Source organism: Microcebus murinus, chromosome 10, assembly GCF_040939455.1.
Source record: "Microcebus murinus isolate Inina chromosome 10, M.murinus_Inina_mat1.0, whole genome shotgun sequence".
NCBI lineage: Eukaryota > Metazoa > Chordata > Mammalia > Primates > Cheirogaleidae > Microcebus > Microcebus murinus.
In genome coordinates, this window is record NC_134113.1 from 86370796 (window position 1) to 86398683 (window position 27888).

Consider the following 27888-nt stretch of genomic DNA (forward strand, 5'->3'; position numbering starts at 1 on the left):
TTTTTGTATTCACACGTGCAAACACTTCTGGAGAAAAATGCAAAATCATGCTGACTGTGTTCACATTAAGTCCATGACCAGTAAAGTGTCTTCTTACCATTGCCTAGCAAGTATGCAATACGCAGTTCAATCTCCCTCCTTCTCTTTTAGATGACTATTATTAAGCCTTTTCTTTCTTCTCAAACTTTCAATATCCCCTTCCCATAGCCACTTTTACCTGTTGACTTCACTTCTTCACTCACTTAGAAACAAAAGAAGGAAGAAAAGAAGGGAAGGAAGGAATGAAGGAGGGAAGGAAGGAAGAAGGAAGGAAGGAAGGAAGGAAGGAAGGAAGGAAGGAAGGAAGGAAGGAAGGAAGGAAGGAAGGAAGGAAGGAAGGAAGGAAGGAAGGGAGAGAAGGAAGGAGGGATTAATTAGAAGATGTGGTGGACATGCCATAGGTTTACCTCTACTGGATCACGCTCTTGTATAGACCCATCTCCCAGAGTGTGGGCACAAACTGTGACCTGATTCTAACCAACAGAACGTAGCAAAGATAATGGAACATCACTCCCCTGACTATGTTATATGGCAGAAGTGAAGGGTTTTTGCAGAGGTAAGTAAGGTCCCTAATCAGTTGATTTCAAGTTAATCAAAGGAGAGATTATTATGGATGAGTCTGATCTAATCAGGTGTGCCCTTTAAATTTTAGTGAGAATTTAAGTCTAATAAAACTTAAGTCTGTTAGTGTTTGCACCACTGAAACAATTATTAGAACTCATATATGTAAACTACATATGAAAATGAGTAACTTCTGTGGTATTTAACTTTACCTCAATAATTTTTTTTTAATTAATGTTAAGACCCCTCCTTTGCAATAGGATTCTAATAGCAGAATTTAGACTCAAGAAAAGGTTGAAAGGTAGAGTTTACTTTTCCAGAACTTGCAACCCAGACTATTGGGGTAGGTATTTATTTGTGATACTAATCATTGAGAAGAGAAACCAAAGGTTTTATTCAAATGTCACTCATTTCTTTGATTTAATCCCTACTCTAGGTGTAACCCAAGTATTCCTGAGTTTTCTGTGTTTTCCTGTACTTTGAAAACTGGACCATATGAGAATATTCAACTCTTTAACTTCAGTAAGGGTATTTGAATGACTAGATATTGTCTATGTCTTCGTTAGCACAAGAGAGTGGAGCAGTTGCTACAAAGCCTAAAATATTTACTATCAGGCCCTTTACGGAAAAAGTTTAGTGATTTACATAAAAGAGAGCACACTCTTTCTACATCTATTCTAAACAGAAATGAAACAAAGATAATGAAATTGATACGACGTGGCTGATATGTGTATATTTATTAAGAAATCTAGTAAACAATATTTGCAAAATCTGGTTCAGATAACACGCCACCACTTCATAAGTTACATTTGAATAAAAGCATTAAAATTAGCAATTATTATCTAAAGTACCTCAATGATGATTTTATTTTTGTCTGTCTGTATACCCTAGGTTTTGTTGGCTCATGAACCTAAATGCAACCATCATCTTTCTGGGAATATCTTGCATCCAGCACTTGGGGGCCTGGGCCTTTGTTTTACTTATTCCTTTTATGTCTACGCTTATGGCTCTGATAACTCTTCATATGATGTACTGTAACCTGATTTATCAGCCAGAAAAATGTGAGTAAATTATACTTTACATTAATTTTTTGGTTGTTATTGTTTTTCTTGACCTGTCTCCTTCCTCTTACATCCCCTATAACTTCCCTTTCTACTCACAGAATTTGGAGATTCTGCCCATTATTACCCTTGATGGCAACAGAGTCTATAAGAATACCCATATTCTCTACCTTCTTTTATTTTTCCCTTGTTGAAAAATTTTTAGCAGTGAAATATTTCAAGCATAAACAAACCTCACCTATGTAGCTTTCGGCTTCAGCAATTATCAATTCATCTTCACTTACTTTTCTTCCATCCTATCCTGGTAATTTTGAAGCAAAAACTAAATATTATTGCATTTCATTAGCATATTTAGTTATATGTATATTTATAAATATATATTTTAATATATATTATGTGAGTTTATGTATACATAAAAATATCTTTTGAAAAACATAATCACAATGTCATTGTCACTCACACGTGCTTGCAAAGGAAGAGAATTTCTTAACACCATTAAATATCTGATCACTGTTAAAAATCTCCCTGATTATTTTCATTTTTTGTTTATCTTGTTTTATTTTATAGTTTGTTCCAATCAAATCCAAATAAAGCTTATATATATTCCAAATACTTGATATGTCCCTTAAGCCCAGTGGTCCCCAACCTTTTTGGCACCAGGCACCAGTTTCATGGAAGACAATTTTTCCAAGGGTGGGAAGAGGCAGGCAGAGATCAAGTGGTGATGCCAGCCATGGGGAGCGGCTGTAAATACAGACGATGCTTTGCTCGCTTGCCTGCAGTTCGCCTCCAACTGTGCCTCGCCTTTCCTAGGTTTCATGGAAGCATGGAAGACAATTTTTCCATGGGTGGTGGAGGGGTGGGCAGCAGAGCTCTGTGGCCCAGTCCCTAATAGGCCGCAGACTGGTACTGGTCCACAGTCAGGGGTTGGGGACCACAGCCTTAAGCCATATATATTCCTCATGCCTCTCTAGCTCTCTCTGTTTAATTTATCATTTTTTTAAAAAAAATCTGAACATTTTATAGAGCATTTAACATAGTCTGGATTTTCTTGATTGTATTCACATGGTACCATGGAACAAAGTTTTCCCTTTTATATTTTAATAGACCTAGGTACTTGATCAGATTCAGACTTTTTTCTTTTTTTTGGCAAAATTTCTACATAGATGGCATTCTGTACTTCAATCAAAAGACACAGTGCCTTTGCTTTGCAGTGTTAGCATCCGCTGATGATTTTTGCCTAAATCCAGTACTCTACTGGACGTTGCAAGGTGTTGATAGTCTATATTTCTTGATCTTTTATTAGCTGAAATAATTCTATAAAGAGAAGTAACTCCTTGTCAAATATTTAGAGGTATAGCTTAGGTAAGAAAAAGAAGATAAATATTTTCCCCTCTATCTACACATTTTTAAATTAGTGAGTTGAAACTTCAACATCCTGCAAAAGTGACCTATTAGGTGACTATTATTTATTATGAATTCACGGACTTAAACATTTTGACATGTTTCAATCTACTACAGTTAGTAATGGTCAAATTTTTCCATATTTGGTCAGTGAGGTCCTGTTTCTGATGATGCCTGGGTCATTTTGACAAGCTTCTTGCTGTCTTTACTTCCTTGATTTTTTTTTTTATGGATCATTCTTCCATTTCTTTAATAAGGGGAAATATCAAAATATGTGTGTACATATATGTATGTATATTTTCCTCCCTTCTGATATAAGCAGTAACATATTATTCACACTTCTCTCACCTATATTTTTCATTTAATATTACCCTGGTATTATTTTATAATTGTAAATTAAAAAATTTCCTCATTCCTTTTTATAGCTGTATAGTACTCCATTGTGTGATGAACCATATTTTACCAGTCCTATAAGGATAGACATTTGGGGTGTTTCTTTACATTTACTGTGTTAAGTAGGTTCTAAAAAATAGACTGGTGCACACCTCTCTTAGCATTTTCTTTTTTTTTTTTTACCAGTATATCTTTAGGATAGATTCCCAGAAGTAGGATTGCTAAATCAAAAAGTAAGTCCATATATAATTTTGTTATATCTTACCAGATGTCTTTCCAATTTTAGTTATGTTGAGGCTTCTCTCTTTTTTTCTCAATCTAGATAAGGGTTTGTCAATTTTGTTGGTCTTTTCAAAAAACCAACACTTGGATTCCTTGAGTTACCACTATTTTGTGTTTCTACAAAAAAATATATGAAAATGCCTGTTTCCTCACAGTCTCTCCAACAAAGTATCGTCAAACTTTGGGATTTTTGCCAAATGGTATCTCACTGTAGTTTTTATATTTCTCTTATTTTGAGAAAAGTTGAGCATCTTTTCATTGCTTTAGACTAATTTGTATTTCTCCTTTCTATTGCTTTTCTATTGTCTGTTTTATCTCTGCTCTAATCTTTATTATTTCTTTTCTTCTTCTGACTTTGGGTTTAAAATGTTCTTCTTTCTCTAGTTCTTGCGGTATAAGGTTATGCTATTAATTCAAGATCTTGTGATTTCTTCTTTGACTGATTGTTAAAAGTAGGTTGTTTTGTGTTCTCTTTCTTGCCAATTATTAGAAGACCTTTCTATTTGGGGGATATTAGCCATTTGTTTACAATATAAGTTGCAAATATTATCCCTCATTTATCATATACCTTTTTAATTTATTTCTTGTGTTATTTCTATGCATAAGTTTTTTTACATTTGTTTGTTTATTTTGTCCTTTGTTGGGGTTTATGTTTATAATAAAATTTATCAATCTTCTCCCTATTGCTTCTAGATTTTGAGTTATTGTGGAAAAAATTTTACTCACTTTCAGATTATAAAAGAATTCATTCACAGTTTCCTTTTGTAATCATATTATTTCCTTTTTTCTCTACATCTCTGACCCACTTAGAAATTAGATTAATAGATTTTTAAAATAAGCCCATTTGTATCTTTTTTTCCACACTCCTATCCAGTTATCCCAACCTCACTTATCAAAAAGTCCATCTTTTCCTACTGATTTGATGCCATCTTTATTTTATGCTTTCACTTGCATTTCCAGAGTTTCTGTTTTGTTCCATTGGTCTGTCTCTCTGTTCATGTTGCTTAACTCTGATTTTAATTTCTAACACATTTTCCTTTTCCGACTTCTCCTATCTCTACTAGTTATCATACAATTACTACCAATAACAATGCAATGAGTTGTATTTTTAAAAATTAAGCACTTTCACCAATGTTACTTTATTTCTTCCACATACCTGTAAAGTAGACAGGAAGGGCACCCTTGTATTCTTTTGCAGACTAGACTTCATAAACTTTCCCTCTGCTTCTGCAGCACCTGAGTGTCTCTTTACCGCTAGATTTACCACATATGTTGAAATTACTAATATCTATTTATGAATACAATTAGAAATTCCTCTGTCTTATAAAAACTTGGAATATGATAAATGCTCAGTGTTTATTGTTGTTAAATAAGTGTAGAAACTGAGACATAATTCAATTAAACGACTTGCCCAAGACCTCACAGAACATAACTGAAGTGGAGCAAGAACCCAAGCCTTATTTTTTTTATCAGTCTGGAGTTCATTCTACTACACCACATACTGAGGTGGTGAAGCACTGAAAATACCATCCACAGAAGTTCCTGCCCCTGTTTCTCAGAACTCTGTGGTCTGAGGGTCACAGCTTAGCAGTACCTGTCCGCCTGGTCATTTATACAACGGGGGCAATATGCAAAAAGGTGTCTCTGTCGGTCCCAAATAGCAACAAAGAGGAAAATGCAGAGTATATGCTTTTTGTTGAAAAATCGCTTTGGCATTTTCTAGAGTGTCTAATTATCAAATAATGTTGGGTTTTTGTGAATACACACAAATACACACATATGTGTGTATATATATACATATTATTGTTAGATTCAAATTTTCTAAATAACTATTCAGCATCCATGCATCTGCTTCCCAATCTCCTATTTGAAAATATATTCATCTGAATAAAGAAATACAATTCTTTTTCAAGTGATACGGATCGATATAACCAACTCTGTTTACTGCCATCCTATTGTAGTCCACATAGTACATTTTTAATGTATGATAAGGTAACCCTTTTGGGGGACATTAACAAGACAAAACTTTATCAGCTACCAGTATAATTAGCATAGAAAATGTTCGCCAGTGGCTTACTTTACACAAGGCTCTGTAAAATGAATATTTGGAGGTTGTTTTTTGTTTTGTTTGTTTTGTTTACTATTTCTCAGTTATAAGATCACCCAGCTATGATGAAGTAAAACTCTTTCTTCCCTCTAGCAAAGTATATAATCCTTATTTTGGCTCCTTCTTCTCTGATGACTAAATTGGAAATTTCTCAAAGCTGTAATTCAAAAAGCCATAGGTGACCTTAAAGAAATGATTTTTTATATGCTACCTTTTATTTTAAGGTAACTTTTCAAATGTGGACCATGCATTCCATTATGTTTAGCTGTCAAGCATGGCCTTCATTTGCATTTCTTCCCACTGCTATAATTTTGAGAACTGGCAGGTGACCAAAGAAGAAAAAATGTGCATCTCCCATCTAGAGTGCAATGTAGGCTTTTTTTTTTTATTATAATTAAGTAGCATAGATATTCATGATTAGATCAAGGTCAGAAGAGTAGAACATCAGAGCCAAGGACTTAAAGGTACAAAGAATAGGAAAATTGCTTTCTGAAAGATTTTTTTAAGTCGTAATAACTACAATATTTAAGTTTTACAATAAAACATTTAAAATAGCTCATCTGTTTTATTTTAAAATGTGCACGCCTGGCGTGTTTGCTATGAACGTTTAAACCAGAGCTTGAAGTCTCAGTTGAATTTTTCATTTCAGTTTTTTTTTTTTTTCAACTTCCCATTTCTGCTCCTCGTGCAGAAAAGCAATTCAAGAATTATAATGATAATGGATTTTTTTTTAAGACTGAGGCTACATGATACTCAAAAGTATTTGTATAGAAAATATGAGTTTTCTATTAAAGTCTAATGGATTAATCCAAGGAGGTTTTGTGATGTTTAGATGTAGATGTTTTCAACAGAATATCCATCCTAACATTCAGTGATAATAGCTATGGTTTCATGGGGTGACTGCCACTCCACTTTTGTAGATGGATTACTGTAGAGTTTCTTTTCTGGCATTCTGTAACTGGCTTATTGGCTCCCTCTCAGTCCAGCAGATCACTTTAGGTTTATTACTTCCCCATTTTCCTTTTCTTATAATTTACGTAGCATATCATGTACCTCTTCTCAGTCTCCTTGACTAACCTTTCTCTTATGATAATTTCCAAACCGATGTGGAACCCTAAGATTTATTCCAGGGACCATGAATCTTCTCTGCCCACCCTCTTTCCTTAAGTAATCTCTAGTCCAGTGGCTATTAGAGCCATCTATACACCAAATACTCAGTTTCATTTAGGGCTGTCTCCTCACCTTGAAAAGCATATGTTCTACTCCCTATTTGGCATTTTGACTTGGTTATCTAATAATTTCTCAAACTTAACTTGACCAACACTCAACTCCTGATTCACCCAACTGCAAACAAGCTCCTTTCTTGTTTTCTCCCTCTTAATGTAAGTCACCACACTCAGTTGTTTAAGGGAGAAAAAAGGACTCATCTCCAGATGAGTCCATGTTCTCATCTCTTCCATGTTCTCATCTCTTCACCCTCTTCTCACATAGGAAAATTTTATTTATTGTTCAGAAACACATCCCATTCTGTTCACCTCTTTGTTGCTGCTACTATTCTAGTCCAAGTCATCACTACCTCCACCAATACCGCCTCTATTGTCCCCTAAAATTCATTATCCACACAGCTACCAGGGTTCCAGAGTAACTTTAAAAATATATACATCATATGATATCTCTACTCTGTTAAAACTATTTAATGGTTTCCTGTAATACTGAAGGTAAATGTCAGGTTCCTTACCTGGGCCTGGGTAGTCTGACCCCAGGCTACATCTTGGACCTCCACTCTTCTCAGCCTTCTCACTAACTGAGCTACTGTCTCATTGACCTTTATGCTTTCTGAGCCATTCCCAGCTCATTTGTACCTTGTGATATGTCTGGCATATGTTTCTTCCAGTTCTTTTTGCCTACTTCCAGTCCTTTAATCCTCAATTCATATGTCAACTTTTTAGGAGCTCTCCTCTATACTCAACTCCACGATGGGTCCCTATCACATCAGCACATTGTGTTTTCATGGTAGGACCTGCCTAATATTTTCCTGCTTGTAATGCCTCCCCCACAACAAAGAAGACTCAGGAGTTTGCAGGTCTTGTTCACTGCTATATTCCCAAGGGTAAAGCAGTCCCTGGCTCATGGTAGATACTCAATAGATATGTTGAATGAATTAATGATTACATTCACATTTCTCTGGCATTAATTATGTGTGCTTGCTATACTAGCTAGAGTTTTAGACCTCATTCACACCATATCCTTTCTCGTTTCTTAATCATTTTGCTTTTGTTGCTTCATGTGTATCATTATATCAGATACAATTTTATTTGTTTAAATAAATTTATTTTTCAAAGTGTATATTCAGTTGAAGCCAGTCCTACTCAAAGCCTGGTCCATGGAGCAGGGGTAATCTTTGTTACTGGTATGCAGCAATAGAAATACAAACACCGAGACAAAACATATAGGAATATTTACGGAAAGTTGCATTTTGTGTCTGTTGAATCTAATAACAAAAACATCAGGGCTTATATTCCATATGTCTCTATTTTATTTTATGTTTAGGTATTTGATTTTTATTGTATTTCATAAATGTATTGACCATGATAGTCGAGAAATTTTTTAAAAACTGAGTTTTTAATAGTTTGAGAATACTAATCTAAGCTACTTCTCTTTGGAAATAAGATAATAGCAATATTTAACTATTTAATAACATTAAAGGCATCAATTTATCATGCCTTAGAATCAGATCTAAATTTGTCTTGCAACAGATAGCGATTTCTTTATACAAATAAAGGAATAGTGAGTATAAAATACATTGTATTCAGTGCAAGTTCCTAAATTCAAAAATTCGGGGAAAATGTCTTTAGAAATAGTCTTTCATCCTGAAAGTAGTTATCATTTAATAGTAAAGCCTATTTGAAATCATAGAGTAATTTGGATCGATATTCATAGTAACCCTACTATCTACATAGCGCCTTTTGCAAAAGTTGAGCAGAGAACAGGTTGATGAGTAAGAGAGACAAGATTGTAAGGAAATGTCAGGAAGTTAAGCCTCCTAGCCCAGGCCTGTTCAAATCCAGTCTCTAGACTCTTCATCAACACATTCTCAGTTCTCATCTTACTTAAACCTTAAGTAAACTCGTTGAAATAGCTAGAAAAGTCTCGTGATAGAGCAGTTCCTTCTGTAATAATAAAGAGCTATCCCTATTACTTCATTCCTAAGAGACACAAATCTTGGCCTGTCACAGGTGCTACTGTCTTCCTGGCCTTATAAGTCCCTGGGCCTTCATCTGGGTCTGGCAGTAGTAACTAAGAAGAGGCAACAGTGATTAGAGCTACAAGCCTATCTCCTGTCAGCAAATATCCCAACACACTTCCACATGACCTAAACACACTTCACAAAGGCCACCAAAGAGCCACATCTATAATCATTCTTGGTCACTACCAATTTGGGCTGGATTTGATTCAGTGACTTAGAGGTTAAAGGCTCCATATTCAATTACCAGGCCCCCAGCTTCCCCAATTAATCAAAGGCTGACATAATGGGTCTATTACAACTCTTAAAGAAAAGACCAGATCAAATCAATATAACCATAAAAAGAAATGTTAATAAATAGTCTTTATTTAAACATGAAAACCAATACCCTACAGCATCTACGTGAATTTGGTTAGAATGCATTTAGACTAGAATCTTATTTTAGGAAATTTGAACACGATCAAAATGACAATCAAGCTATACTTTGTGTTTCTACAGCAGCCTCCATTGGAGGAACTCAAATATTTTCACATTTATGATACCATTTATCCTTCAACAATAGTTTGGTGTCTATGTAATTTGTGGAGGGATTTATCTAGTCAAAGGGAATGCTATGAAAAATTGTAACAATCATGATGGCGCAGCTGAACTGCTACCTAAACAGGGGTCTCTTATCTGTCATTGTATCAGGAAGTCCTAATGGACTCAAAGAAAAGGTAGAATCTGAAAGGTCATAAAAGAAGCAACAATGAGATAGCAAATCACCAGCAGTAAGTGACTGCTAACATCTGAAGCAATAAAATGCTTCTGATGCTAAAAGCGACATCCATATAAACCCAGAGAAAACTACTGGAAAAGTCAAAAGCTAACTAATCCAATCTGAACTTTTAGTGACACTATCAACATGCATAAAGTCATTTAAAGAGTTCAAAGTTTAACCTTATGTCTGAAATTCAAGGATAAAGTCAAAGCAGAGAATACATTTCCCTTCATCTCCATGTCAAAATAAGAAACCACCCTCTACCTGCCAGGTAAAATGAGTGTTATTTATATAACAATTTATATTAAAAAATAGTACTAGTTCTTTGTGTTAAGGACAGAAAAGAAAGTTCAGGTTATCTTATTCAGTAATGAGTTAAAGTCAGAGACTTCTGAGAGATTCTGAAATCCCTTACTTTGGTGTTTTATTGTCACCTTTCTTCTCTCTTTTAAACATGTTCCCACTGAGGTTACTTTTTGCAATTTTTACATCAGCTGTCTGGGGCTACCCTGGGCTGGTCCTCAGGATGCCAGAATCTTTGTCAGAAGCTTGTTCTTTTGAATTCACCCCCTTGGATACTAAAACCCTCTCAGTCACTGCACTGCCCTGCACGCTCACAATTGTCATCTTTCTGAATGGCATTTGGGAAAACTGGGAGGACAATTCCTATACTAACACATAATATCTTCAATTATTTGCAGGTTGCTCCCTCCTGACAACCATTGGGGTGTTTTTTAATGCACTGAAAACGGGCTGCCTGCAATACTGCCATCTCGGCAGAGATGCGACCAGCTGGTTAGACCATGCCAAAGAAAAGCATGGTGGCTGCTATAGTGAGTCCCACGTGGAAGACACAAAATTTTTCTTCACCCTTCTCCCTCTCTTCGTTTCTCAGCTCCTATACAGAATGTGCATTATGCAGGTAAGGATGGGTGATGAATGCTACCCCAACAGCATTAAGGTGATTGCATGCTGACGGTACAAGGAAACACGGATGTCCACTCCCACAAGCACATCCGTATACTTCATCAGGCAGTTATCCTACAAAAATCAGAGCTTCTAATCATTACAGGTTCTGATTTCAGGAGCTAAGCAGGGTCAGGTGGAGGCATACCTGAGGAGCCACTGGGCACATGTTTCCTTTGTGGAATGATAAATGCCTGTCAGTAGGCGCAGACAATCAGAGTGCGTGGTCATAAGACGCAACAGCAGTGACTGAAAATATCAGATCTATAGGCTATTACCAAACCTCTGTTTAGCCAAAGCTTTTTACTCATTAAACTTGTAAAAAGTGGTATTAACAAGGAGCTAAATTGACTGATTTGAGTACCACCTTCACTGCACTGTTAAGTGTAAGTACTAATGAGCAAGTGATTCTCTCCCCACCCACTCTATTAATTCCTAGGAGAATCAGTCCCTATGTGAGGAAATCAAGGGGAAACAATAAGTCCAGGCAGGGCGAGGTGGCTCACGCCTGTAATCCTAGCACTCTGAGAGGCCGAGGCTGGCGGATTGCTCGAGGTCAGAAGTTCGAAACCAGCCTGAGCAAGAGTGAGACCCCGTCTCTACTATAAATAGAAAGAAATTAATTGGCCAACTAATATATATAGAAAAAATTAGCCGGGCATGGTGGAGCATGCCTGTAGTCCCAGCTACTCGGGAGGCTGAGGCATGAGGATTGCTTGAGCCCAGGAGTTTGAGGTTGCTGTGAGCTAAGCTGACGCCATGGCACTCACTCTAGCCTGGGCAACCAAGCAAGACTCTGTCTCAAAAAACAAAAACAAACAAACAAACAAAAAAAACCACTAAGTCCAAAGTATTTTTTATAGATATCTGTGATTTTAAAGAAATGTTAATGTGGTTGTTGTTAAAGAGTAACATATTTATAGAGAAAAATAAATGATTATAAAAATCTTTGAACAAATTTGGGACTTTGTTCATTGCTAACCCCTAGTTTGCAATTTAGAAGGCTAATGAATGGGTTATATTCATAAATCATAGGACAACAGAGCTGTAAAGAAATTTAGAGGTTAGCTTATTCAACTACTTCATCTTAGGCTCAAAAGAATTAAGTAATTTTTAGAGGGAAGCGTCAGTGGGTCATGGCAGTAGGTCACAGTTCATAGTAGTGCAAGGAAAAGCAGAATCTCCCCTCCATCTCTCAGGGCAACTCCTGTTCCTTCAAGCCAGGGGTTAGCAAGCCGCTGCCTGCAGCCAAATGCAGTCCATTGCCTATTTTTGCACCTCCTGCAAGCTAAGAAGGTTTTTACATTTTTATGTGGTCAAAAAAAAATAAAAAGAAAAATAGTATCTTATGGCACATGAAAATTATATGAAATTTAAATTTCAGTGTCCATAAATGAAGTTTTAATAGAACATAGCCATGCTCATCAGTTTGTCATATCTATGTCTGCTTAGCACGAAAATAGGGAAATTGAGTCATTGCCACAGAACCCCTATGTGGACAGCTTTACTATCTGGCCCTTTATAGAAAAGTTCACCACCCCGTAGTCTAAATAATACATGAAAGCTATTCTAATTTAAGAAAGTCAACTTCCCTCCTGACTCTACAATAGGAGCAGCAAAACACTGAACACAACAGAAGTATTACCCATGTATGTGAGCATTAATATCATAAAACGTCTTAGAACGGAGAAATTAATAACGAGTACAAAATTACTAAGTGGTCCACAGTTGGCCTCAAAACCTTCTGCGCAAATTGGCACAAATGACCTAGTCCTTCTCTTCATAATGCAATGACACCTGATATTGCGTTCCACTAACTTTGAGCTTTCTCTGGAAACTGACATATATTTTAAAATTTGACACAAATTACAATGAATTTTGATAGTCTAATTTTTATGCATCTTGCCAAATCTAGATGCCCAGTTTATTTGTATAAAGAACAAAAATTAATACTTAACTGATCACCTATTGTGTGTCACACACCTACTGTGTGTGCTTTTAAGAGATGGCTTCACAGTATCTAATTTATCCCCATAGGGCTCAGAGACATTAAGTAACTTGCAACCTGCTCCCAGTCATCCTGCTAGTCTGTGACAGAGTGATCATCCCAACTCAGGGCTGGTATCAAGGCACATGCTTTGTTATGACCCACATACCTCTCTTGCACTTGGTTAAAAACTCCTGATACAGACCATATAGATTCCAAAATTATACACAGTAATATTGTGCTAGAAACCTCCAAGAAAATGGTTAGACTGTACTTCTCCAGGGAGGCAGAGGAAACTTCCAGAGGGATAGACTGAGATTAGATTTTTGTCCCCAGATGAAATAATCACCAGTACAAAGGCGATCAAAGTACCAAGAATAAAACATCATAGAATTCCATATTTTAAATTTAGTAGCCATTATCGACCTTCACTTCCAAGACATACACTTAAAATATGTTGATATTAAGGCTGATGAGGTTGCCATTTGACATTACTGGCCACTCAAAGGTGAAAATGAATCTCTATTGACGGCAATTATTTCTAAATATTCAGAGGCTTGTATGAAATAAAAGTATTTAAAATTTTAAAAGGGGATGATTTCAGAACTTGAGGCAGAAGCAGAAATGATTTCAAGCTTTCAAGACACTGGAGGCTTTTCTTAGATTAGGCAATATATTAATATTGCCTACTAAAGATTAATAGTACATTTGCCACATTATTAAGTTAACAGATTTCTGTGTCTGTGATTCATGCCGATAATAACTTTATTCCTATTAACAATAATTCTCATTTGAAATCAGTAACAGAAACTTCCAAGTTGTGCTGGGAGCCTTTCAGTCTTCGAGTTGTTCCGCTGCCAGCACTTTTTGTTAAAACACATCACTCATTTTCCTCTGATTGGGGGATACGAGCTTAATAATTTTCCTGAAGTAGGGCAGAACTAGCTAATGTCCCCTTCACCTTTGCCATCTGTACCCAACCAAAACAGTCCTTGTTTACTGCTCTAAGGGTCAAATTCAAGATAAATGATCACTAGGACATGTTTTATATAGATGTAAAGAATTGCAATGCAAATGTGGTCCTTTCCCGTGTTTGGGCAATTAACACAGCAATAGGCTCATTTTACCACTGGTGGATCCTTAACAGCTGTCCTGACTCTATGACTCTGATTCTTCTTATACCCTCTGAAATTGTATAATTGAGTATAGAGAAGGAGTCAGTGAAGGATTCAAATGAGAAGTTATCATCTGATGCTTGAGCAGGGTTGCTGTCCCTGGGTGATGGTGAGGCAGGAATCCTAATGCAGTTCTTGCACTGTGAGAGAAATGGTTTGGAGAATCCCTTCCTCAAGGAGAAGACTTGTTTGACTTTCCCTACACATCAGCCACTAGCTTTGGGTGTCACTGAGAATTAAAGAAATACCATATGCTACGAATGCTCATGATGAAGATGTAATGATTAGTAATAAAGGTCATGACCTAGAAGAGAACCATGCCTTGTTTCCGATATCATAACCTACCAGGAGGCTTGGAATACATGAAGGGGCTCCAAGATAGTGTTAGGATTTTAGTTAGTATTGGGGTTATTTTAAAAAATTAAGAAATTCTAACAGTATATTGAGAGTTTGGGGCAGAGAACGGGATTTTTTTTTAATTTATCTTTTACTTTACCATGCAAACCATTTTCATGTAGTTCCCTTTGTGGAACACTTGTATAACACAGTTAGTTTAAAAGGAAGGCATAGACACAGGAAGGTTTTCTTTCTTTTTTCCTCATGTTACTTGGTTCACATTAGAAACAAGGCCTATCAAGGTAGCCCACAAAGACAGCCTATAACAAGTACTATGTATCCACACTGGGCCCTCTTCTTAAGAAAAAAAAAATTATTATTATCTATTTTGCCACCAAACTATCTGCTATTTAAATAATTTATTCTAGCTCCAACTTTTTTAATCAGGGTAAAAACAGATGTCGTTAATACTTCATCCTGGTTTTGCATTAATGTTCAAGAAGAAAAGTCATTTTGCTTATGTGTAGAACTTAAGTTATTTGATTTCTGGTGCATCATCCTGAGCATAAAATTAGGAACACTATTCCTTTCCATAGAAAAATTAAGAGAGACTAAATGGCCAAAGAGTCTTCCATAAAGAATAAGTAGTATTGTCAATAGACTAAATAGCTCCTACTGCCTCAGATGAAGACCCTTTATCAGGTCATAATTGGGGCCTTGGGAAGCTGGGGAACATCAAACTCATCTATCAGAGAGTTGGTGCAAGGAGGAAGGCATCGGGCCAGGATGCTTTCTTCAAAGTTAAACCACTGTCTTAATGCATGGCTGCTTTCCCTTCGAATACAGATTCCTTCAGGATATTACCTGCAGACCATGAATTCCAACCTGAATTTGGATGGATTTCTTCTGCCAATTGCAGTAATGAGTGCCATCAGCATCCTACCATTACTAATTCTGGCTCCTTTCATGGAGTATTTCAGCACCTGCCTATTTCCCTCTAAGAGAGATGGACCACTTCTGTTGGCATGCATTAGTAAGTACAACTTACCATTTTGAGTGAATTGTTCACAACTTAAAAAAAAAAAAAAAAAAAAGAAACAAAACACTCTGCTAAGATCTAAACTAGCTCTATGCTCCTGAGTAGTGTCAGATTTTGACAAATTGGAAAAAAAGGTGATATTGTGAATGATAACATCCAGCTTCCCAAATCTCTACCCAGAGATCAGTGTCCAGTCTTCTTCCCTTCCTTTCATGCCTCCGCAGAACACACATCTAATATAAAGAGATGGCGAAATTCCCAGCACCACCAAATAGCCTATCCTTCTGCAAGTGAGGCCGTCCTTGCTCCCAAGTCAATGTTAAATATCTTCTTAAAAATAAATACAGGTAATGAACCCCCCAAAATAATTTTAATTTCTGAACCGGTAGTAAAATGTATTCAAAATTAGTATTCTGATTCACAGCTTCAATATAGTGGTACCTTTTCAAATATATAGCACTAATGATTTCCGAACATTTCTTAAAACGAAACGATTTAGGATTATCTTATTCAGAACACAATAAATAGGTCATAAAATGAAATTTCTCTGATTAAAATGGGAGAGAAGGAACTGAAATCCACTCTGATCGAGACTGTATTCCTGCAGACACCCTCAGGAACAAGCGAACAAGTGTAGGAAAATAAGTCTCAATCTAAGAATGAGAGATCTTGGTCTTAGCCCCTGCTCTGCCACTGAAATGCTCCTTGGTGACTTTGGACAAGGCACCTAACCTTTTTTCTCTTTAGTTTGCTTATTTTTTTCAATACCCTAGATACATCTTGGGTCCCTTTGTTCTACAAAAGTTTTGAAATTACTCAGGATGAGATCAGTGCCCAGAACATAATCCTGACACATAATGAAAGCTCTGTAAATGTTGGCTATTATTATGAGTTAAATAGCAAGGAACATGACTAATTGTTCTGTGAGCATAACAGAAAATACAGGGAGTTTGAAACTCCTAGGAGATATCATGCAATGGTAACCTAATGTCTTATGCTCTACTTGAGAAATAATTCCATTGAAATAGTCAAGATTCTTTTCTCTTGTATAACCTGTTCTTATTCTTAACCTCTCCTTTTGGAATATCTATAGAGACCATACAGTCCTCTAGTCACATTTTTTGCTGCTTCTGTGTTTATAGAAGTTACATTTTGGTGTGTGTGCTTCCGGTTATTTATCAAAGCCACAAGATCACTCCACATCACACCGTGGGATGGGTTTGTTTTTGATTAGAACTAAAAGTGACTAAACTCATGGTAGGTTCTTTTTTTTATAATGTTCAATTATAAAGACCTTTAGTTCATAACATTTTTTGATTTATGTTGTAAGCCAGTAACCCCATCTTTATTTATTGTAATAGGCTTTAGCAAACTATAAATCTTAATAACTTTTAACAATCACTAAATTTTAAAAATTGCTCTTTTTTTGTCTGCCACTGTAGAAATCCAAAAACCAGTAAGTATTTAGTGAAATGCTCAGCATTATCTTGGACATTTTAAAGATACAAAAGGAAAGTAAGATATTGTATGTATATACCCTCAGCAAATACACAACTGAAACAGAATGAATGCAGGACAAAATGGGGGTAAATTTATATTGCAAAATGTCAAAAATCTTGGCAATCTTATATAGTATCATGAAACATCCCCATCTGGGTTTCCAAATCAAGTTTATTCAAGTTTATTCAAGTTTAATCAAGTTTAATCAAGTTTATTCAAGTTTATTCAAGTTTATTTACTACAAATGTAAAAATCTGGGCTACTTCAAGAAAATATACTACACAACATGGCTTAAAGAATCACATTAGAAAGCCTTGCTGAGAATAAGAAACCTTAAAATTCACTTTCAATATGAGCAACTTTCTCTTGGACAATTCTCCACTCCTGCATATTTGAAATAATGTCTAGTCGTAAAGAAGAATATTTTCTTTCTGGATAGAGAAAAGTTAGATAGAGTTATCTAGTATATTGTTTGATGTTGTTAATGAATTAAATATTCTCCTTCAAGATTGGTAACAAGACCTGTTGCACAAGAAAAAAGAAAAACTAGACTCACTTCAAAAGAAACTAAGCTATATGTTCCACTGGGTACAGAATACTGAATTCAGTTGTTTCTGAATCAGACTCCATTCATTCATTCATTTGCATAGTTGTTCATTTATTTGCATAATATTTTGCTATGGGAATACAAAAGTGTGATGGTATGCATCTTTTATGCCAGATATTTACTTAAGTTTTCCACATTCTGGTTATGATTATGGAAGATTAACAAGTTTTATCAAGACATAAAAGTAGAAACCTAGGGTACTTTTTGATATTAATTCACATAATTGAATTTGTCTAATATTAAAATTTCCTTTCACTTTGAACTCAAATGCCTGAAAATGTGGGTAAAGTATATAAGTATATGAATTATGAATGAACATACATTATGAGTTCCTAATTTGAACTTTGGAGCCTTTATATACATATTACATTTAACCTCCTGATAAACCATATTTAATAGACCAAGATAATAAGTGTCACAAAGATAGTGTCATTTAAATTCAAATCTTCTGATTCTAAGGAAATTAATTATTGTTATTATTATTCTACTTATCAGCTATACATAGCTGTTAAAGAGTTATTAATAAATTATCAGTGTTACCTTGGAATCCTCACTGCTATTTCCAATTAGCACTATGAAGGAAATGAAATTATTACTTCATTTCATTATTTCAACAATAATAATTTCTCCAAGAGGCCAGGGACTGTCATGTTAAAGGAGTCAGATGGTGATGACCATGCTAATATGTGACATGCAAAATCATAACCCAGACCGAGAGTGAGATATGGGGAAATCTCACCCAGTTGGTCAAACTAGAAATTTAATAAGAAAAAAATAACTTATTTTCTTTATCTAGTTCATAAACAGTGCAATGAAAGAAGGGTTTCTAGTTCAAGATATGACATTCCTGAGTTCATTGCCTAATGCAATCAAGAAGTATATCAGGAAATCAACTATAAAAAAAAGTCTATAAAACTTCCAGGGCTGTGAAAGGCAAATACTTGATATGCTCAATAGTTATCATGACTGTATTTTGTTAATATTACATTTGAGAGGATTTATCTATTCAAAAGTCAACCTTAATTCACTAAAAATCTAGAGCTAGTGATATTGTAATTTATCTTCTGTCATAATTGGGCATACTTCATTTTCATTTTAGCTTTTTCAGTTCAAAAGTGTTTACACCATGAGTGTTTCTTTTTCTTAGCATTAATTAAGATCCTGCAGTATGTGGCATTCAATAGTTAGTGCTGACACACACAAGTATTAATCTGACTAAAATTAGCCTAATTAAGATTGTTACTAAGTCTTACACAAAGCAGAAGTGTACAACACAGTAGGTAGCAATTATCTTGGCTTTTAAATAACATTTACATTGAAATGCAGACGAAGTAAATTCAAATATCTGCAAGACCTTCCTCTTTAAAACAAAAACCTGAAAATTGAAATGCTTATGAAAAGTTTTTTTTTTATGATACAGGTATGGCCAAAGTGTTGGTCCCTTTATACATAACTGGTGACTTCTACTAGTTCTAATAATTGGTAGACATATAAATTTCTCTCTTTCTTTTTGGTTCAAACCAAAGTGGTCAATAAATTAAAAATAGAATCAGGGATCCAGTCTCTTTTATTGAAAGTAGGAGTATATCAGGCAAAATTTCTTTTTTCTGTGTGGTTTTCAAATATAAATTTTCCCATAAAAAAAAAAAAAAACTGTACACCCATCACAAAGTACTTGATAGGAGAAACTGTGTAAATTCCAAGAGAAGTAACTTTTAAATATCTAGCCTGAATAAGTCACTCATTCAGTTGCTCATTTATTTGATAAAAGTACATTACTGTTCTTTATTCTTAAAGTTAACATCAAATTGAAATTAAATTTAAGGTGAAGTAGATCATCTAATATACCATCTGAAGCAATAATTGATGCCTTATAGACATGCATTTGTGGATCTGATCTCTATGTAAATGAGTTACCTGTTCTATATTCAGAAATTAAAGCACAAACTAAAGCTGAACCTCCCGAAATGAGTTTCAATGGTGTAAAGAGAAACAAAAGATAAAAGACGGATAGCTCACATCAAATATAGCAACATACTGCTAACAGAAGAAACGATAAAAATAAAAAATATATGTCATTCTAATAGTGAGTGAAAAATATCTTTACCAATGGCAGAGGATATACCTGGCAATAAAATTATATGCCTGTGAGAGTGGTTCATAGACACCAGTATGTTCTCACATGAGCAAATTTCTTATTCTGGGAATTCGCCAAAATCATGGATCGATCCATGGGGAATTTCTCAAGGACTTGGTAGAATTTTATATGTCTCATTGCAAGCTTACATATGAGAGAGTCATACATCTTACTACCTATAGAAACCTTATAGTTTTGTCAGTGAATAAATTTAGCCAATGCCTAAAGAATCTGAACACATGCATTTTTTAAGCATTAGATTTTGCTTCAATATAAATAGAAAGTACAACCTTAGTATTTGAATAAATTCTGACTGTATTTCATTGTGGTCTAATTTGGAAAATTATTACATGGTAGGATAATAGAATAAACTATAAGAGCTTCAAGATGATTATAGACTTGTCTGCAGCCACACAACAACCATTAAAACATACATTATTTATCTGAATATAACATCTCCTTTGGAACCATCGTGCTTTATCTTATAAATACAGATCTGCTAGAGGTTTAAAATGTGTGCATTCTGATAAACTACACTCTGCTTTAGGTGTGTTATGATCTCAAACAAGTTAAGAATTAAAAGTGGAGTGGATTCAATTTAGGTTGGAATCAAACTTTGCTTTGAATCTTAAAAAGCCATTTTTCATTGACACCAAAGTGCAGTAGCAAATAAAAAGTGAACATAGTTATCTAGATCCTTCAGGTAAAATATGCTTTGCCTGAAAATATCTGGGTAAATGCATGCTATGGTTTGAATGTTTTTATCCTTTTTAAAATTTACGTTGAAACTTAATCTCCAATGCAACAGTATTGGGAGGTGTGGCCTTCGGAGGTGATTGAGTCATGAGGGCTCTGCCCTCCTGAATGGGATTAGGTGCCTTTATAAAGGCCTTGACAAAGGGAGCTTGTCCCTTGTGCCCTCCTGCTTTCTACCAGGTGAGGACACACCATTCCTCCTCTCTGAAGGATACAGTGTTCAAGGCAACATCTTAGGTGCCAAGAGCAGCCCTTGATCTTGAATTTTCCAGCTTCCAGAACTGTAAGAAAATAAATTTCTGTTCTTTATAGATTACCTAGTCTCAGATATTTTGTTATGGAAGCACAAATGAACTACAAAGAATGAGGCAAATATGTTTGCTTTGCTTGAAATTGTCTGGAGAACTCTCTTTCATTGGATTTTGCTAGATGAGGCCTGACAGTGCTCTGTGTTAAAGCAGTTGCTTCTCAAATTTTAATGTGCACAGGAATCATCGAGGGATCTAGTTTAAATTCAGATTCTGATGCAGTTGTTCTAGGGCAGAGCCGGGGATTCTGCATGTCTGGCAAGTTTCCAGGTGACAACTACACTACTGGTCAGGAGTAACACTTTGGGTATCAAGGACAGAAGAAGTGGCCAAAAGTTGCTCTGCCAGATTTCATTCATGTGTACAAGGAGCAGTGGCCCAAGTAAAATGCTACAATTTCTTATTAGACCAGAGCCAAAATTCAAGAACAGGCAATAAAAGCTGATGACAAAACCAGGGTGGGCCAATCACTGTAGCTCGTGAGTCAAAAATCTGGCTCATTATCTGTTTTTGTATGACCAGTGATGTAAGAATGTTTTTCACAGATGAACATTTGCAATTAACTTAATAATAAGAAATACTAAAATTGAGCCCCAATTAAGTGAAATTTCATCACTCTCCCAAAAGATATTATTCTGAATTTTATCCATTAAAAAATTGTAGGAATTTATTTTCTCCTTATTACATATTTACCTACATATCCTCAATTTTGCCTTTTGGCCCACAAAATCTGAAATATTTATTACCAGACTTCTTTTAATTTCAAAATATTACGGGGGGTACAAATGCTTTTGGTTATATATATCGATTTTGTTATGCTTGAGTCAGGGCTATAAGTGTGCACCTCACCCAATTTGTTCATCGTACTGATTAGGTAGGTTTTCCGCCATCGCCTTCTCCCCCCTCCTCCCACATGTTTTCCACTGAGTTTTACTTGCCTTTGTGCACATGTGTGCTCATAGGTTAGTTCCAGTTTAATAGCGAGTACACGTGATATTTTTCTTTTCCATCCTTTAGATGGATGATGGTCTCCAGTTCCATTCAAATTGTTGCAAAAGGCATTAAGTCATCCTTCTGCATGGCTGAGTAGTATACATATACCACATTTTGTTAACCCACTCATGAACTGATGGACACTTGATTCTACATCTTTGCAATTGTGAATTGAGTTGCCATAAACACTCTAGTGCAGGTGTCTCTTTGATAAAATGACTTCTTTTCCTTTGGGTAAATACCCAGTAGTGGGATTGCTAGATCAAATGGTAGGTCTACGTTTAGTTCTTTGAGGAATCTCCATACTTTTTTCCATAGAAGTTGTACTAATTCACAATCCCACCAATAGTGTATAAGCATTCCTTTCTCTCTGCATCCATGCCAGTATCTATTGTTTTTGGACTTTTCAATAAAAGCCTTTCTAACTGGAGTAAAGAGATACCTCACTATGGTTTTTAATTTGCATTTTCCTGTAATTAGTGATGTTGGGCATTTTTTCATATGTTTATTGGCTATTTGTCTATCTTGAGAACATTTTGAGAACCTATTCATGTCTTTTGCCCATTTTTTAATGGGGCTGTTTGTTTTTTTCTTGCTGATTTGCTTGAGTTCTTTGTAGATTCTGGTTATTAGCTCTTTATTGGATATATAGCTTGCGAATATTTTTGCCCATTCCGTTGGTTGTCTATTTGCTCGGTTGACTATTTCTTTAGCTTTGCAGAAGCTTTTTAATTTAATCAAGTCCCATTAATTTATTTTTGTTGTTGGTATGGTTGCCATTGGGATCTTTTTCATAAGATTCTTTGCCTAGGCTGATATCTACAAGAGGTTTTCCAATACTTCCTTCTGAGATTTTTGTGATTTTGTGTCTTATATTTAAGTCCTTTATCCATCTTGAATTCGATTTTTTTTAAGACTAGTCAAGTGCAGTAGTAAGAAGGGGAAAATGTAGTAGAACAAAGAGTCCAATCTGTAACTGATTGTGAATAATCAAGTGAGATAACTCACTACCTTTGGACCAGCCATCTTGAATTACTTTTTATGAGTGGTGAGAGATATGGATCTTGTTTCATTCTTCTGCATGTGGCTATCCAATTTTCCTAGCACCATTTATTGAATATGGAGAAGCACTTGAATGCCCCAGGTAGTTGGTAGGGCCCTGGAACTTCAATGTACATCCTTATTCTCCACCACAGCAGGTGGGGCAGTGAGGCTGGGTGGGTCTGGGTTGGGTGAGCCTGCTCTCAGGCTCCACAAAAGCTGATAAGGTAGCCACTTCAACTGGGATCAAAAGTCCACTCCTAGCCTTTTGGGGAAAGCCACCATGGAGGGGCTGAGATGGTCCTACCCAGCCAGAAAGTCAAGTCTGTGTATGGAGGCGGGGGCTACCTGAGATCCACAATCTGGCTGTCAGGAACAGGTCTTGTTTTTCTCTCCCATCCCCTGCACCAGGGACTCCCTTGGGTGCCTCTCAGTAGGCAGGGATTCAGACTAGCTAAGCTCCCCAGCAATGGCACTGCAGGCTGGGTGCTTCCTTGTCCAGGATCCAACCCTGCCAACCCTGGGCTGAGATGTGACTTTCCTATGGGGGGAGTGGTGCTCCAGGAATGTGTGTGGCTGGGACCCACATTGCATTCTCTTTTCAGTTCTGCCCAGCCAGGCTCCCTTGCCTCCTAAAATTAGTTCACAGATCTCCCCTCCAGGCCTCCACAGAACATGATCAAGTCCTGGTGGGTACGGGATCTGGCTTGCAGGCCTGTCACTGGGTCCCTGAAGATGAATTCTTGATCTTGCCAGGGAGGAGCATACTGGTCCCCAATTGCCTGTGGAGTGCTCAAGCAGGTTTGCTGTCCCGCTGCTTCTGGGTGTGCCCTCCTCTGATGGAGTAACCAGGCAAGTAGCACTGGGGAGGGCCAGAGAGTGCACAGTCTGAACACCACTTAGTCCTCTGTAGAGCTTTCAGAGGAAGCTGAGCTTTCAGAGGAAGCTGAGCCCCAACGGAGGTGAAGCAGTAGCTCCTGAGAGCCCCAGCTCAAGTGTCTCTCTCAGCAGCCATGGACAGTGTAGGGAAAGGAGAGGAAAAGAGTGTGAATGGAAGAGAGCTATCCCTCTCTCCAGAAAGCAGTTCATGTGGAATGTCTGGGCTCTGGGATCACACAGGTTCCTCAGGACCCACAAGCCCCCTGGGATCCTGCAATCTAGGCTGGATTGGGGGAAATGTGAGTGTGGGAATGAGCAAGATAAAAACTGAGGGGCTGAAGCCCCATGGGAAGGACAAAGGTGCACGGGGGGTGGAGAAGCAATATGGTGTCTGCCTTCCCAGCTCAGGTCTATGGTGGCAGGATGCACCCTAAGGGGACTGGCAGCTTGGTGCTTTGGCCTCAAGAAGCTCCCAGGTGACTGGTAGCAGCAGCTTTTGGGCTCATCATGGTAGAAGGGCTCGTTAGCAGCTTGGGAGCCTGCTGACTGCCAGAGATGTGAGGGAGAGAGAAGCAAACTGCTCCACCTACCATTTTTGCTGGACTCTAAGCCTCTCCAGGGTTGTCCTCTGCCAATATATTCTCCTCCACAACTTCTTCCCATGGAATCTCTTGTAGGCTCTGGCACTTTTCTCTCAAAATTACACTGGATCTATGATTAGGTTAGTTTGTTTTTTCTTTTCATCTAAAATTTTCCTTCTTTCTGAGATGATCTGGCAGCTGGTGTCCCTAGTCAGCCATCTTCCCTGATGCTATTACAGAAATAAAAATTGCTGACCTTGGTCTAAACTATTATCTATAATGCCATAAATTTTCTTGGATAAAATATAAGCCTGTTTTACATAGCACAGGTAATAATCAAAAAAACCAAAAATGCATGACTTTTAAAAATCTAGACTACCTTATATTTGTTAGAATTAAGGAGTGTCTAAGAAGATATTCATCAAGTTCAAATTCTACAAGATAATCAAGTAAAGCAAGTCAAATTACCATTTGAGAAGTCCAAGGCTCTTCTGATCTCACTCTTGACTTCTTTTCCTAAATGGAATGCCCTTCTCTATATCTATAATACTCTAAAATTTTATGTTATTGTGCCTTGGTAAAGGTCTTCTTCAACCATTTTACTGTTGACTCAGGTGAATTCTTTCAATTAAAAAATTTTATTTTTAAAAAATAATTTCCTCTCTTCCAATTTCTTTGTATTTCCTTTTTGAACTTTGTCAGATGTTACACCTTCCTAAAATAACCCAGTAAGTCTCTTAATGTTTTCTCTTCAAATGTCTATAATATTGTTTATTTATTTAATTTTTGTTGGTAGTTTTACTTTTTTTTTTCCTTTCATGGTTGTTGCTCTAATTTCTTAGAAATTTCTTTGACTTTATCCTCCAACTTCTCTACCAATTTTTGAATTTCAGCAATCATATTTGGTTTCTAAGAAGTCTTATTATTCCCTTTTCACAGCAGCTTATTTATATTTTGCAGACGCAATAGCTTCACTCACCTCTCTGAGGCTATTAACTATAGATTAGCTCTTCGTTTGTCTCCCTGTTTTTCATACTGGAAGCTATTCTCAAATTTCTAGAGGTCTTTGGCTTTCTATTCATATAGACTATAAAAGAACAGTATTACTGAGGATAGTATGGCTATATGTCTAAGTGGGACTTTTCAAAATGTCGGCTCCTCTATAAAATCATTTGGCAGGGAAGCAGCCATGTTATTGGACATCCTCCCAAATATTATATAGACAGATCTGTTAATGGAGCTGTTTAGCTCATTAAGAGAAGATGCTTTCAATTTTCTGCTTTGAGGTATATTCCCTAGTGCTGAGAGTGAGGTGCATATTGGGGAAGGGGAGGGTGTGTGTGTCATCATTCAGAATCCCAATTTTTACCTGTTTTCTATTTTCAGCCTTGCCCTTCCTCCCTGAGCCCAAAGTCACACATATTTAAATTCTGCAGAGTAATCCCAAGTCTCTTGTGAGAGGAAAGGATGGAACATGGGTACTCACCCATCGAGGGGTAGAAGTGGAGACGACAATCTCACTGCTCAGGGTACAGACTTTCAATCAGTTTGGAAACCAGTGTTCTTTCTGAGACTTATTTCCAATATCTGAAATACCTGGTGCCTTCAAGTCTAATGATTGGAGAGTCTAATCATTCTAAATGATTCTTCAGGGTGACTAGGGTCATGCCTCTTCAGTCTGCAGTTTCTCTGCAGTCAGTTTAGGTTTTAGCTCCCTCTTCTTTTTTACTCACCCCCCAAATCAGTTTCCTGTTCTCTTTCTAATTTTTAAATATTTTTTCCAATTTTTTCCTCTACCAGTGTTTTCCTTTTCTCTGGCTTTTTACCTTTTTAAAATTTCTTGCTATCATTTAACTGGAAGCATGGGGAGAAGAGAAATAAAATCATGTGGTCAATCCACAGTCTTAACCAGAAGTCTCTATACCACCTTAGAAGTTAGAATATAGATAAAAATCAACTTTTATTGTATAATAGGATCTTAAAATCATCCTAAATTTCACAGTTTTTTTCCCATTTGCAAAGAACTTTCACCTTTATGCATTAGCTAACACCAAATTTTGTATAAAAGGTAACTGGGACTTTTTAAGGCAAAGTGACTTGCCCACAGCCACATAACTAGTTAGAGCCATGCTTAGCCCTGTTGGTAGAGACTGTTCAATTCGGAAGACAGACATTTTCTAGGTCCTAATCCTGATTAATCATAAATTAAATATACAATTGTTTGAAGAATTTTTGTCCTTTTTTACGAATTAAAAAATAAGAATCCTGAAGAACCTTATTCTCTTGGTGAAAACATTTTAAAAATTCATCTAAATTCAGTCAGCAAATTGAATAATTCAATATCATTCTAATTATTTACTATAATGTCAAAAGCAAAGCATAATAGGAAAAGTACTACACTATGCATTTATTGTCTGAGATTGTTCAGCTGTTATGATTTCAGGAAAAAAAAGAGGGGGTTCCAATAAAATACTCTGCAAATCACAGCCACCAGGCCGAATTTTACAAATGACTCTATTCTCTAGCTAAACTCATCAATAGTGGTTGTTGAAACTGTTTCCCTCTCTCCCCTCAATTTCTTTTCCATCCACTTGCTCTCAAGAAGTGACTATCCTCTGTAAGTTGCAAGGTCAAGGTCATATGGTATATATACATACATATATATCCTCAAATTCACTTTTCCATTTCCCAATATTCTCTGTATTCTAAACATTATGTACATTTCTTTTCCTCTAAAGGATGACTTTTTTCCTTTCTGGTTATGATTAAACTTGGGCCCTCAAAGCTTTCCCCTCTCTTACCTAGGTCAGGATATTTCTATATTATTTATTTCTTTCATGTTTCTCATCTCCATTGGCTCCCCTCCTCTTCATACTAACATGACCAAACCTTTCTTATAAAACAGCTTCCTGTGATCCTGCTAACTTCTTAAACAATTTGTTTCACTCTCTCTTTTCCTACACACCAAACTTCTTAGAAGATTAGATGAAGCTACTTACACATACTCACCGCCCAATCATACTTAAAACACTTGCTTTCTGATTCCGTCATGGGAGTCCTGTTAACTGTAAAAGGTAACTGACAATCTATTCATCAGTATAGTTGACTTGTCACATGTTTCATTATCCTCTCTCTCTCTTAAAATATTCAATTCTATCTTCATTTATTCATTTATTCATATGTGCGTGTGTGTGTGTGTGTGTGTGTGTGTGTGTGTGTGTGTGTGTGTCTCGCTTACTGTGAACCTAAGCACTTTTCTGGGTAGTAAGAGTGGTAAATAAAACAATTTTGGTTCCAAATTGTATGAAGCTTCCAATCAAATATTTGAAACATACATGGTACAAAATAAATACACTAAAATTTTCATTTAAAATTTTGGCAAGTATGGTACAGAAATGAATATTATGGGGAAGATATCAGGCAGGATCTAATTTAGATTATGAAGTGCTTCCTGAAGGACACATAGGCAGGTAGAGTAGGGAATAATGCTTTGGATAGAGGGAAGAGCAAATTGAAGTCCCTAAGGTGCGAAAGAGTTAAGATGTTCAAGAAAGACAAAGATCAATGTGGCTGAAACATGGGCAGAGAGGAGAAAGTAGCAAGCAATTACAGTGAAGTAACAAGCACAAGGAAGATCATACAGGCCATGTTAAGAATTTCCCCTTAACTGCATGGAAACCCATAGAAGGAATTTAAGCTGAAGAGTAACATTCAATTTGCATTTACATAAGA

At 36.3% G+C, this 27888-nt stretch overlaps 1 protein-coding gene across 1 annotated transcript in view; it reads left to right on the forward strand.

The window, feature by feature from the left end:
* The window catches only part of SLC15A5 (solute carrier family 15 member 5), an 81741-nt gene that overhangs the window by 15654 nt on the left and 38199 nt on the right, over positions 1–27888 (forward strand). Inside the window, exons 3-5 of the mRNA XM_012775837.2 lie at positions 1492–1661; positions 10553–10773; positions 15162–15348. Coding sequence (XP_012631291.2) covers positions 1492–1661; positions 10553–10773; positions 15162–15348 — 578 coding nt within the window. The remainder of the gene's footprint in view (positions 1–1491; positions 1662–10552; positions 10774–15161; positions 15349–27888) is intronic.